Genomic DNA, 14,930 nt, shown 5'->3' on the forward strand with positions numbered 1-14,930 from the left:
TTAATGATATTAGTTTTAAATGAAACCACCATTAATATTACAATTACTAAATTTTATTAACTGTATTATTAAAATTTTCATATACGCTGATATTAATATTTTTTAAAAGTTGTATTTCATATAAATTCTCTCTGAATTTGGAGGCAAATTGGTAATCTGGTTTCTACACTTAAAAAAATATATTAATCATGTAGAATAATTTCAAAAGAAAGTACAGAATAGACTTTAACCGCTGCGATACTCATTATATTTCTTACATTGACGACTACCAAAACTTAATATTCAATCTTTAGAGTACAAAAGACTTAAACTTTTCCTAATGCTTTTTAAAACTAATTAACTACATTTAATAAATAATCCAATTCTAAATCTTATTGTCAAAACAATAAAAGAACCAATTAATTTTTAACAAAAGCTATCTAAACATTAGGTTTTATTTTGAACAAAATAAACTATATTTCAAAAAAAGAACTATTTTGTTGAGATTATTTTTTTTTAAAACAAATCCTTATCTTTAAAATATAATGATTTAATATGTTAATACAGATCGGCTAAATAAATTTCGGGTTAGATATGATCGGGTTAGAAACGATCGGGTTAGATATGATCGGGTTAGGAATGATCGGGTTAGAAGTGATCAGGTTAGAAGTGATCGGGTTAGAAATGATCGGGTTACAATAAATCGGGTTAGAAATGGTCAGGTTACAAGTTATCGGGTTACAAGTAATCGGGTTAGAAGTGATCGGGTTAGAAATGATCGGGTTAGAAGTGATCAGGTTACAAGTGATCTGGTTACAAGTGATCGGGTTAGAAGTGATCGGGTTAGAAATGATCAGGTTAGAAATGATAGCGAGTTAGAAATGATAGTAAACCATCTAAAGGTACCGTCGGAAAGCTGAGACTCTCAGAAAAAATTTTTCGTGAAATAAAAACAAAACAATTTTTGAATAAATCTTAATAAATCTAAAGATAGCTATGCACCTTGAATAATTGATCTTAACTAAATTTAAAAAAAAAGGTTCAGCATTTTAATTTTCTATAGTATCTTATATATTTATGACTTCAACATTAAGAACAAAACAACTTAAAATGTTTTTATTGCGTTACAGGCTACTATTGTAGACTACATATTTTATTAATTAATCAGGTGGAAATTTAATTTTTATAAGTAAAAGCATGGCTATTAGAATGTAATTAAATATGAAATTTTACTATAAACTACTTGTAAACGAAAAATTTAAATAAAATTAGCCCTCTAAAAATACTTTTCTAAAAAAAAATTAAACTGTTCATTTTCAAATAGCTATTAGAACAATTTTTACGTAAAAACAATTTTTAAAATTTAAAGTATTCAGTACATAGGTTCTTGATTTGAAAATAAGATCTGGATATAATTAATTGAAAAGGGAAGAATTTTTTTTTTTTAGAAACAAAACTTCTGCATCTAAAAATATGTAGTCAAATAAATGAACACTTTCACTAGTCTAAGATTTGTCGATAATTATGGTAGTAGAATTATATACCAGTGGTAATTACTGCACATAGATGAAAAGAACATTTTAAAATATAATACACATCTCATTTCTGTTTTTTAATAGTTTTTATCTACTTTGTATATTATTGCTTCATTATCTTTGCTTATATTAGTTTGGTAATTCTTTATTTGTAAAAAGTTTAGGTTTTATTTAAATATAGTAATGGTCTTAATTATGTTTTCAAAATTATTGTATTAGTCAATAGATCAGTTATAAGACACTAAGTCAGTTAAATAATTAAAGTGTATAAAATTCAATAGTAAACATAGTCTTTAGTTGGTGTAGACTCTAGTTGTATGATACTAGTTTAACACTGATGTAAGTATAAGGTAGTACATTCTCGTAAATTATATACTAAACCCTTTTATAAATTAACAAGCCAATACCTAGTTAAGTACAAAGCTGTCACAGTTTGTAACAAAAAGCTTTCTGAAACTACACAAATAGACATCAAGCATAAACAAAACTATGTACATTTACAGATTGTAATACATGTACATTGTAGGTTAACAAATACTTTAAAACAATTCTGGTTGCTATAGAAGTAAGAAAATTGACGAATAGGAAAACCATAAGTCTAAATTAAACGTTAAAGTTGCACTATTTTATATTGTAATCCTTATTGGATCAATAAGACCTGTTAGTTTATTCCACAGTAATTTTACTAAAGTAACTTTTATAAATTATTATGTTTCTAATTATCTTTTGTATAGTCTTTATGTTTTATATTAGGGCTGGGCAACTTCTCTAATTGGTAGGCCAGAAATAACAGTCTTTTGTACATAACAAGTCAATTTACTTTTTAAATCTGTATTAAAAAAGAACTTTCAATTTGTCCTTTTACTAAAATATAACAATTGCTAATTAGCACCGCAGTTTAATTAGTATCATAATAATGTTAATATTTTACGTTTTTTCAACTTCTTTATTTAGATTGTACACATTTTTATCATTAAAATATAGTCGCGGGGCAGATACCGATATGTTGTCCACCAATTTTTTATGGCAAAATTTATTGAACGCTAAGTTACTTATTTAATATATACATAATAAGCAATTAAATATATACTGGCAATGTTAGGTCCGCCAAACAGAAACCACTGGCGCGCGACGTGTTATTAGTTTGAAATTAACTCTAAAAACACAACTAAAACTTATAACAAATATTTTCAAACATTCTATTAAAACTTGATTTTTTGTACACAATAGAAAATAAATTTTTCAGTACAATTTTGCTTTTAAATGTTTAGTTTTAATTATTTTTAGATTACATGGTCCACTAATATTAAAAATTTTATATATCCGACCATAAACATGCTTTTATAGTAAGTCGGCCTGTCCAAAATTTCCAATCGTATTTTATGTAATAAACGAATAAAATAAATATTTCTAACGTGTAATCTGGCATTAACAAGCTTTAGAAATATTGAATATCTAGCCCAGTCCAGATCTTTATTTGAAAAGGACCCGGATCCGGTAAATCAATAATAAACATACTTTCTCATTTCTTAACTAAAACTCACTAACTTTACTAAGCTCCAAGCTCTAATGAACAGTTTGATTGTAGTGGAAAAAAAAATTGGGAATTTTTAAAAATAGAAATAGTAGATATTAAAAAAATCAAATATATCTTATTATTGCATGTAAAAGTTTAATATGCATTGATAAAAACGAAAGTTTTGCAAAGTATGTATGTAGTCAAATTATATTCTTTTGTTTAAAACTATTCCAAAACTAAAAGCATAATCTTTTTAGTAAATATTGAGGTGATATGAGCAAAAATATTGTCAACTATTATCTAATTACTATATAAACAAAACCTATATACTGTGTTTCTTTTACCTTTTTTCAAATTTCATATGAAAACTATCTATAAAATTTAGATATATAAAACCAGTTTTTATTTCAATTACTAGTTTATTATCAGATTAAAATATTAGTAAAACTTACTAGCTCATTAGGTATAATACAATATACATTAAATCACAATAAAAAATATATTTATATAATTACAGAGTACACTTGTTTAAAACGATATTAATGATATTAATTTACAAATTCAAATAGATCAAATAAAAAATATGATTAAACTATATGGAACAATGAAAGCAAATGTTAAATTCTACCTAAGAAATTGCATTACTTTTTCAGTTTAATTCCGATCTTTCAGATTTTCCGAAAAAAAAACATCATTAAAATGCAAAGTATAGAAGGTTTATTTATTATTTGTTTTGAACAATTAAAATGAAGAATATGATTAAGATAAATGAGACAATAAAAATTAATGCTAAGTTTTACCTTACTAAATTGCATTAAGTTATCAATTAATTCCGATCCCTTAGATTTTCCGGAAAAAATATCATTACAATGCAAAATATAAAGAATTTATTTTTCTAGATTATTTGACTTCGTAACTTTATCCAATAAAAATTTGACTTTTGGTCGATCATCAGAACTTTTGCTTGGATGAAGATAACTTACTAATACATCTACATTATTTTTTCCTCTGGTCACCATAAGATTTCCTCCCATCTAAATATATAAAAAACATAAATAAAGTAATAAATATACTTAAAAACAATGTTTTTAAACAGTAGTATTAGCCAAACAAATGGTCTTCACGATGTGCACCTAAAAAAAAGTGCAGAAAAAATGTTTTATTGTGCACACAAAGTTTATTAATGTAATTTTTTTAATAAAAAACGTTAGTCTAATCATTTTCTGTTAGAGAATGTTATTAATAACATAAATTTACAGTCCTTAAAGCTATATTTATATATCAAGACATCTAAAGCATAAATAATAGTTTTTTTTTAATAACAGTGTTTATCTTTTTATACAGTCTATTCTGCAGAGAACGTAATTTCAGTTAAATACTGTAAAACAACTATTTAAAAGTTAAATACCATTGATTTTATTTAAACTTTTTTAATAGACTAAATGCTTTTAAAACTGAAGCATTTAAGAAGCTTTAGTGAAACTTTATTGAAGACTGTTTTATAAGCAGAGAGTATTCTTATACGCTCAAAATAGTGTGAGTCAAATATAAGCTTTCTGAAAATTTTTGGACTATCAATTGAAATTTGATTTAAAATTATTGAAAACATTTAGTTAATAGACCGAAATCTTACGGCACTTAAAACTTGGATAGGTTTTCGATATCATTTAATAGTAGAAAAGAAACCATTAAAAAAAATTAAATAGGGTTTGACAAAGTGTGTGATAACGCATACTTGGGGTGATTTCGGCTTTAAGAGGACAACATATTCTGAGGCGAAAATATAATTAGGTAATTAACTAATTAAGAGGGGATATGAAAAAACAAACGGCATCTTTTTTAATTTCTGCCAAAGGGGCGACTACGGAAATTAATTTTAGAAACCCTACTTTAGAAGCTATTTGAATTTTTAGTCACTAACCTAGCTTGTGTAAAAACATATATTTGGTTATACGACCATTATGATCTCGACTTTAAATTTGTGATTATTTTGGTTGCTTTAATCATTTATAGTTCTAATTACTTTGATATGAAAAACACTTTACTGTTTAAAATCCGATTTTTTTTTAAATATTTTACTTATTAGTAGTGATCTACCGGATCCGACCGGATCTGGCAATTTTTTGCTTGTATCCGGATTTAATTAGTTTGGAAAGACTTTGTTTTCCGTGATTAGCTTTTTTTAGTTTTATATACTTAGATATTATGTTTTGAATATTTATAATATACAAAATTAGTTAAGCAAAACAGACTTATTAAAGTTCAGTTAAGTCAATCATTAATTGTAAACATGTACATACATCCATCAGAGTGAAAATAGTGAATGGTTAATCTAAAGTTTCTTGCAGATTAGATTGTTTTACTGATTCTATAACTAGTTCTATTTATAAATTTAATATACTTTCTTTTTTCATTATAAAACATAAACTTAATTTTAATGTATTTCAACTTGTTAAAAGTTTTTAAAGTTTTAATTTAACTATTTTATTCTCATTTAGATATATTAAATTGATATGCTTCAACTGATAATTAAAGAAACACTGTTTTCAGAAAACCTTAACATAAGTGTATTAATAGCCAGAGCCCGTCAAACTGTTGACCACTTTAATCATTCTTCTACAGCGTGCGAGACACTAAAAAAAAAACAGGTCACTTTAGGTTCACCAGTGTCAATGCAAAAAGCCTTGCTACTTTTGCAAGATGTTGAAACAAGGTGGAACTCAACCTTCCTTATGCTGAAAAGATTAGAAAAATTAAAAAAAAAGTGTCCAGAACTACGTAGCTAACAATAAATTCAAACTCAAAAATATTCTTACAGCTGATGAATGGAAACTTGTTAGCCTCCTTAAAGAAGTGCTCGAACTTCTTTACATAGTAACGCAGCAGTGTAGTAAAAACAATGCACTGTTGTCAAATGTCATCCCGCATGCAGCAGTACTAAAAAAGTTTTTAAATCATAAAGCTAGTACTCCACTAGGTTAAAGTAGTTCTACAACCTTAGCAACTTTGGAAGAAATTATAGAAGAGGCTTTCGAAAGAAGGTTTTATACTACTATTAACAGCACACGAATAAATCTCCATAATAACAACTCACAACAGCTGTTGATCCACGGTATCGACTTGACTGTTTCTCTGCTAATCTCAAACAGAAGGTTGTAAGGCTACTGAAATCAGAAGTAAAAAATCATAGTTTTCGCGAGACTGGTCAAAGTGGTCAAAAGTTCCTCTAGTACCGCCTAATAAACCTAAAGCTCATCTACCTAAAAATGATGTTCCCAAAATTTTTTTTTTGTTTTATTCCACATTTAAATTAGAAACAAGTGCAAACACTCACGAAATTGAGCAACAAGATTCAGTTGATCAAGAGATTGAGACAGAAATTAAACTTTTTACGGCTGAAGAAGTTAAAGAAGCTAAAGTCTTGTCTAGGTGGAACTCAAACAAGAAAAAACACACACATCTTGCCAGGTTTGCAGGAAGGTATCTTTCGGCACCACCATCTTCTGTTTATTCTGAAAAGCTACTTTCGGAAGCTGGTAACTTGTACGAACAAAAGTGGAATCGATTGCTTTCAAAAACCGGTGAAATTTTTTATTTCTTCATCACAAATTGAAGAAACTAGAATAGGATTCTTTGTAGCTTAATGGCGTTGATATGAGTAAATGTTATTTACTAGATTACTTACTTTTATACATGTAAACAGTTGTTAAAAAAGTTATTGTTCATCTTATAGTTTGAACTTTTGTAAATAAAAGCAAAATGTGATCATAAAAAAATAAATAAAGTTCGTTATTTTTGCAAGCATTGTAACATTTAGTTTCTTTTTCTTTTAGGTAAAAAATTCAAGTTTAGTCGTATAAGTAGCTTGAATTTTAACATTTAAACTGAGATTTTTTTACAACGTTCTTATTCCTAAAGTTGATATAAAATATTTAGACAATAACTTAGTTTTTTTTTACAAACTATTTGTATTAAAATTTTTTTATTATTTAATTGCATTACAATAGTTAAATTTTATAAGTTTGTTCTCTACTGAAACTACATAAAACTTATAACATTTAGGATTCGGAACCGGCCAGATCTTAATTTGAAAAAAGAGATCCGGATCCAGCCGGATCCTAATTTAAAAATAAGAACCGGATCCGATTCCGACCGGATCTTAAATTAAAAAAAAAAGATTTGGATCAGTATCCGCAAGGATCCTAAATAAGAAATCCGGTAGATCACTACTTATTAGTAAGATTTATAAAAAAATTGATTGTGAATAATACAACCATAATCCTCATGCTATATTAATCAGTACCTGAGTATTATAAACAATGTACATAAAAATCAGTTAGCATTTTGGTTTATAAATAAACAAAAGTAATACAAAGCAGCAATAAAAGATTACGAAAAGTAGTTAGTTGTTACAGCAAAAGGAGGCAGTAAAATGTAACTTTTGAAATAAGAATAGCAATATATTTCATTTAAAATACATAATTTTAAACATACAATTAAGTGATTTTGCTGATAAACATTTTCTTAATAGTTTTTCCGGCTAAAAGCTAAACTTTCAGACAAACTTGCAAACATAAAGCTATATAAACATTTTAGTGATAAATGCTTGCTAGTTGTTTGTTGTAAGTTTTAGTAAAATATTTTACTATAGTATTTTCAAGGGAACGGGTCAAAATTGCACGAAGACAAATTTGCACGAAGGGTAAATTTTGCACGAATGACTATTTTGCACGGAGGGTCAATTTTGTACGAAGACACTTTTGCACGAGGGGTCATTTTTGCACGAGAGTAAAAAAAAAGTTATTAAAAAAAAAAACAGATAGAAAAAAAGTAAATTAATAAAAAAATAACTAAGAGAAAAATAAAAGTTACCGACCGAGGGTAAGGGGTAACAGTGATAGTCAAAACAAAAATAAAACTAGTAAAAATTTCCATTAAAAAAAAATAGAAAAAAAAAATTAATAAAAAGATTAAACGAATAATATAAGTTACCGACCGAGGGTAAGGGTTAGTGGTAACAGTGATAGTAAAAAAAATTAAACTAATAAAAAACTATATAAAAAATAAAAATTAAAAAAATTTCAACAGTACAAAAATGTCTTCGTGCAAAAATAACCCTTCGTACAAAAGTGATTTAAAAATAGTCTGCTCGTGCAAAGTGTCTTCGTGCATTTTTGTCTTTGTGCAACTTTGTCCGCTTGTGCAAATTTGACACCTGCCGTATTTTTAAAGATCTTCCCAAATAAAACTCATAGTCAATTTTTTTACAAACTATTTCAACGGTGAGCATACCTTTTTTTTAAACATAAACTATGTAACAATTCAGCATTGTTTTTCTTTATCGAAAGCGGTGTTCTTCTTTCTTTCCTCTCAAACTATTCAAACCACTTAAATTTAGTAACGCGCTTGTTTTAGGGAGTTAAGTTTTTGAGTGTGTTAGTGATAACGCTGTTGATGTAAGTGTTGTGTTCGCATCGTACTTTTTGTACGATGGCGACTGTTTTTTATATGAACTTTTGAATTAAAGTAGTTTATTTGTACAGTTTTTTATTGTTTTTATCGCATTTTATATTCATCGTAATACAGCTTTTTGTTTCTAAGACTCGATTTCTTTATATACAATTAGTTTAAGCATTCTAACAATCTAACTACTTAATTAGGCTACGCTTAAATTATAGTCTAAGTTAATTCGCATTTCATAAGTCGACTTAGCTAAATAACTTAGCTAAGTCAAATATAAACATTAAAGTAACCGTCACCGATATTGTTATAACGCGTTAAGTCAGTTAATAGTCATGTTCGCGTAGATAAGTAACAACTCCTCATCGGTAGATCGGCAAAACTACGTACTATTTTTTTTCACCAAAAAATAGGAAAATGTTTTTAATGAAAATTTGAAAATTATTTGAACAAGGTTTGTATTAGCATAATAAACGAAAGTTTGGTGTTAAATATCTATCTATTTTTAATCTTTTTACATTTATTTATTATCTTAAAAATCCAATATAAAATACATTCTACAACTTAAGGCACCTGCAAAAAATCGTCGTTTTCTAAAGCAGCAATAGCAGTTTCTCCACGAGCGAGAGCTGATCCGTAATAATCCATTGCAGATGCATTACTTGCCTAAATGATTAATAAGTAAGATATGATTGACAACAACTAGAACTTAGTTATTGGTCGTTCAAGAATAAATATACAAGTATTAATAACAAAAAAACTTGATATAATAAAACCTGCACTTATAAAGCATTACATGCTAGCCACATCATAAATTTAGGTTATAAACGATAAGTTTTAATAAAAAGTTTTCAATTGTTTCTACTTTATTAAATACATTATTTAGGATGATGCTAAGTTAGAAAAATATATGTTTTAAACACATAACAAAACATCAGAAAAGTCAGCAGAGCTAAATCTTGGGCCTCCATTTGCCGTCAGACAAGTTTAAAACTTACAACAACAATTTTTGATCATATCTGTATGATCAATAGATCACAAGCTCTTGGTAGACTGAAACCAACGTTTAGTTCCCATTAAAAATTTTTAATCAGTAACAAAAGAAGAAATTTTAAGTCTTCGAAATACAATCAGTTGTAACACAATCACATTTATAGAAAAGGGCACTAGCTGACAGCCTGAAACTGCTAGAGTTGCAAGCGACTCTCAGGCAGTACCACTTCTGCCGGCTCCAGCAGGCCCACCGAGCGGACACAGTCATCATGTTTTACATTGAAGCTACTGTTTGCTGGTATGATCAGTGAGTTTAGGTTGTCTACTTGCCATACATCATAAATTATATTGTAAAAGCGCTTTTAAATATAAAACTAACATTTTCTAACGAACGCTTTAATCCAAGCAGTGAGTAGAAGTTTTTGTTGATATCAGAGTAGGTTTGATATGTGGTTTTAGTTTCTAGCTTCCACTTTTTGCCAACATCTTCATTGTTAAAAGTAATAATAACAACGTTTGTTTTTTCGTCTGTAAGTTCTTCCTTTATAGTTTTATTCATAACATTGTAGTTATAAGTTTCAATGAGTTAATTTATAAAAGTACAACATATGTGATAAGTCTTAAACTTTTGCATTGCAACAAAACAATGGATTGTCATAACAACTAATTTTAAAGTATTCACAAAACAATATTAGTTTACTATAAAAGAACGTGAAAGTTTTAGGAGTTTATAAAAAATATTTTATTAAATTAGGTTTAAACTGCTTTGTTCATCAAAACATGAATTTAAACATAAAACCTTATAAATTAGTACAACTTTATAAAAATTTATAGAACTTAGCAATAAAATTTATTGAATTAAACATTTTATGAACACTATACTTGTTGCATACTTATTCATAATAGAAACTTTTATATTTTGCTAATAGTAAACATTCTAAAATTATTTAGATGTTAAAATGATAACATTAAAAATCTTGAATAAACATTTTAACTCAACAAATTATTGTTTATCACAAAATACTCTTTTACCAGTAATTTATTTTTGAACCTAAAATCAATTATATAAAAGGGGTATTAAAGAAACTAAACTTTAATCATTTCTATTTTATTCATATTACATTTTAAACTCCTTTTTTAATTCACTCATCTAAAAAAAAAAAAACAATTGTATTAAAGAAAATATTTATACAATATACACATACTTTGACCATTTCAAGCTGATCAACGTGCATTCGTCAGGGAAGTCAGGCAAAATGACGAAGTAAAACAACAATGCAATATTTAAATTCATCTGATGGGAAAAAGAAAGAGCTGTCTGTTGTTACACTGGTTGATGTTACCACGTTTACAACTGACACTTTTTCAGGAAACTTATCATCAATTTTCAACAGCTTGTCACAGTTGGACAGGACATTTGACGAGTCAGCACCCAAACTTTGGTCTATTCGGCGTAGAAACAAATTTAGTGATTCCTAAAAATATATACCTTTATAATTTCGTATAATAATAAGGTGTCAAATTTTAGACAATCAAACAAATAAAGCCATTAGAAAAACTAAATTAATGTTTTTATACGAAAATACTTAATTAAAACGGCAATACTTCACTGTTCGTAAAATGTGAACATCTCTAGAGAGTCTGTGAAGATCAATGTACGTCAAGATAAAGCATTTAAGTACTGTGAAAATATGTAATAATGATTTGGTATCTTTAGTATAAATATATACTTATAATTATAAGTAAGAAATAAAACCTTATCAAAAGTAAGTTAACTAAAGAAAAACTTACTTTTCTTTTAATTTAACTTTTTTAATTTTCATGCTAGATATATTTTTTACCTTTGTTTTAATTTACTTTATAGCAACTAGATTTACTTGTTCAATAACTGTTCTTCAAAACTGATAATTGAGTTTATATTATCAAATAATTCAATCTTTTTTTAATTTAAATTTCAACTTATATGTTTAAACTCAGTATTTACTTTAGATAAAACTTTTTTATATCCTGTTTGTATACATAAGTATATGTTTTTAGTAATTAAACCTATCAAATAGTTTCATATTGCAAACAGTTTCCTATTTTTTTTCCTAATTTAATTTCTTAATGATTTTCACAGAATTTGTAGAGCTGCTATGTTTTATGGATAGAGAAAACATTATCAGTTTAAAGAAGTTTTTGCGGACAAACTTATTGCAAAGTAAAAAGTAAGATACTGTGTCAATTTATAAATTATGAAACTAAAGTTAATAAGATATATAAATTATTAGTTTAAATTACTAATAAATAAACAGTAGAATACAGTCTAAATACATACTGAAACATTTTTAAATACAAACTTTAAACTACAACTCATGAATGTTTTTTTCAAAAGCTTATAAAAATATATTGTAATAAAAATTTAAACATTTTTATAAGTATATTACAAAATAAAAATGACATTAAAAAAATATATGACATTGATAGTTAATTGTACAAGTTTAAATTGTTATCATTCTTAAATAATAAAAAATACTTAATTTTGATGCAGCTTTAATTTTTTTGAAAATTGTAAGTTTATTTTTAAAAAATTAATTATAGTAAATATTTAAGTAACAGTATCGAACTATACCTACTTCTTATTTCAATAAAAAATTAAGAGGTTAAAAAAGTAAATATTTTGTTATGCTTAATCACAAAACAAACAGTACTAAGCTAATATAATGACATAAAAGTTTTAGTTAATTATTAATTACATAAATATTATATTTTTAGATTTCAAAAATCATTAAGTAAATAAAATTTACAGTCAAATTAGTTATTTTAGATATTAAAAAAATAATTCTTTTGATATTAATATAACTACCTCAAAGTGATAAAATTTTTCAATTTCAATTTGAAATGAATCATGTTTGTATACTTTTAATTTATTTTCTAATTCGTCACGATGACCAACACTATTTTCTTCATACAAACTTTTGTAAAGTTGGATAATATGATAAATTTTTGTCAGCTTTTTGTCTTCCATAAACTTTTGAGCATCATTATAATCTAAATTGATGAACTTGTTAGTTTAGTAAATTAAATAATAAAATTTTTAAATTTTAAAATTAACAATCTAGATGTAAATATAAAATAAATAACTAAGTTTTATAAATATAGCCTTTTTTTAGTTATTTTTCCAAACTAAAGAATTTTAAGCTTTTAGAAGTTTAAACAAGGTTTCAAAAAGATAACTATTAGAAAATGTGTTCAATTTTTATTATATGTTTATAATGTGTGCTTATAAAAAATCCAGACAAAAAGTCTGTTTAAACATTACAACATATACTTAAACACAAGTTTTTCCTAAACTAAAAACTCTTCAAATTGTTGTTCTACTTCTTAGACCTTAAATTCATTATTAGAAAAAAAATCAAAGCCCTTATATTAAACTTTTTATAAGTTGCTAAATATAAATATATTTTTATGTTGGTTTTTGTTTTTTTATGTAAACAAAAAGTTTATACAAACTAAATAACTTATACAGGATATACAATTACAAGAGATCTTCCATACAACATTTTTGTTTTAATTATATCAAATAGCACTCACTCACTGTTAAACTCAGCCAGCACTTCTTCCAAAATAAGATTGGACTTCTTCACAAAACTTACAAGTGATGTTTTCAAAACTTCATTTGATTCCATGACAAGCTTAACTAACAAATCACTAAATGATGCTGTTAATAAAAAATTGCTTACTAATAAATGTTATGAATAAACCTAAATTAATTTCAAGTTTTTAAAAATTAAGTACTTCATAGTATAGAAGATAACATAGGAGTAAATATAGTATTTTGATAATACAAACATTTTAAGCAAGATATCATATTTGCCTTCTTAGTACTTTTAAAAGGTAGTTGTTTAGTTCTTTGTTTTACTTTTAGTCTATCGAAAAACTTAAAACAAAGGTTAAAACTAATGCCATCTTTATTAAATGAAATTAATAAGTAAAAAAAAATAGTTAGTTTAAAAAATAAGACCTTATATTGTTAATAACTCAAGACCAGGGCCATTTGAGGTATTCAGGGGGCCATAAGCAGTAATAGGGCTAAAGGAGGACCATAAATAGTAAAGGGGCAATAAGGGGGCATTTTCAACTTTTTGGCAGTCTTCAAAAACTATATAAGTTTTTTGAAACAGAAACTTTACAAGTTTAATTTTTAGCCCTGGGTTTAGATTGAAAATGCACTTTGCATAAGTAAATTCTAGTAAAAAATTTAGTGCTTAGGGCAGATATTTTTATGTCAAGTTCAAATTTATTCTTCTTATTATTACTAAATATTAAAATTATATAGAGAGAGACCTAATATTTTTATCAAAACTGCAACTCCTTTTTTAATCATCATGTCAACCAGTCTGTCTTGTAGTAGATTGTCTCGTATTCAAATCCTTACAATATACTTTGTATATACTTTTAATTTATGATAAAATTGCAAATAACCTATTCTATTTATTACCAGGTTTAAATGAGAAATGATTTTTATTTTTTTAAATATTAATGAAGTAATATAATAATAAGATTGTATTAATATTTAAAAAGGTTTGAATTTTTTCCCACTGAAACCTGGTAAAAATAGAATAGTTTATTTTCACTTAAATTATTATTCAAATGAGCTCTTTATGTTACATTACAATTACAGTAAACTGAGCGATATTTTCAAGTAAAGACAAAAATATATACATTTTTTTAACAAATCATATGGTGAAACTGAGTATTTTTTGAGTACTACTACTCAGTTTACTTTACACTTTACAAGGTTGCCAAATACTCAGGACACTCAGGATAAATCAAGACAATTTGAAACTTTTGAAAATCTCAGGATGACTCAGGACAGCTTAGGGTAACTCAGGATGTTTTTTTTTTAACTCAGGCTGACTTAAAATAGTTTTATGATTTTAAAGAAAATCTCAGTACATATTTTGTCCAGATTTTTAATGATGTTTAGTTTCAATATTTTTTTCTACTATAACTGATTTTGTTAAAAAAATAGATTTTCATTAATTTTGAAAAGTTTAAAATAAACATCTTGTAAAGGATTTCAAACAACACAGGATGACTCAAGACAGTTTGAGGTCGCTCAGGAAAGTTTAAATATTTTTTTTGATTAAAAAAGAAAGGGAACTCTGGGTTTACTGAAATTTTTTTCTTCAATTTTTAGCTATTACTGATTAATCTTATTAACTCAATCCAAATCAGACTGGCGTTATCTAAACTTAAGTAGCCACCCTTTAATAGTCATTCTCTAGAAAAAAAAATTTGTTGGCATTTTCTGATTACTCCAGGAAATATACAGTTTAATATTATGTTTAGTATCCTATAACCATAAACTCATCTAAAGTATTTTCCTTAGATGTCTTGTTTTGTCCTGTTTTATTTAAGCAAAACTAGTTTGACTATTCTGTTTCTTTAGTTTTGTAATA

General features: G+C 26.1%; 1 protein-coding gene across 3 annotated transcripts; it reads right to left on the reverse strand.

The window, feature by feature from the left end:
- Positions 1 to 3,507: 3,507 nt before the first annotated feature.
- Positions 3,508 to 13,188, reverse strand: LOC145834853 (uncharacterized). 3 transcript variants are annotated; one of them, XM_082942371.1, is made up of 6 exons: positions 13,064 to 13,188; positions 12,332 to 12,516; positions 10,692 to 10,961; positions 9,866 to 10,027; positions 9,067 to 9,159; positions 3,508 to 4,067 (listed from the first exon to the last, which is right to left on the reverse strand). In XM_082942371.1, the coding sequence occupies exons 3-6, from the start codon at positions 10,719 to 10,721 to the stop codon at positions 3,921 to 3,923; spliced, it is 432 nt and encodes a 143-aa protein (XP_082798497.1). In that variant the 5' UTR covers positions 10,722 to 10,961; positions 12,332 to 12,516; positions 13,064 to 13,188; the 3' UTR covers positions 3,508 to 3,920. The 3 variants fall into 3 exon arrangements, with proteins under 3 accessions (XP_082798497.1, XP_082798498.1, XP_082798496.1); XM_082942372.1 differs by lacking the exon at positions 3,508 to 4,067 and adding an exon at positions 6,617 to 6,651; XM_082942370.1 differs by lacking the exons at positions 3,508 to 4,067; positions 9,067 to 9,159 and having other exon boundaries at positions 9,939 to 10,014; positions 13,064 to 13,182.
- Between the last annotated feature and the right edge of the window lie 1,742 nt (positions 13,189 to 14,930).

The sequence above is a fragment of the Thalia democratica genome, chromosome 4, assembly GCF_965202585.1.
Source record: "Thalia democratica chromosome 4, ktThaDemo2.hap1.1, whole genome shotgun sequence".
Classification (NCBI taxonomy): Eukaryota; Metazoa; Chordata; class Thaliacea; order Salpida; family Salpidae; genus Thalia; species Thalia democratica.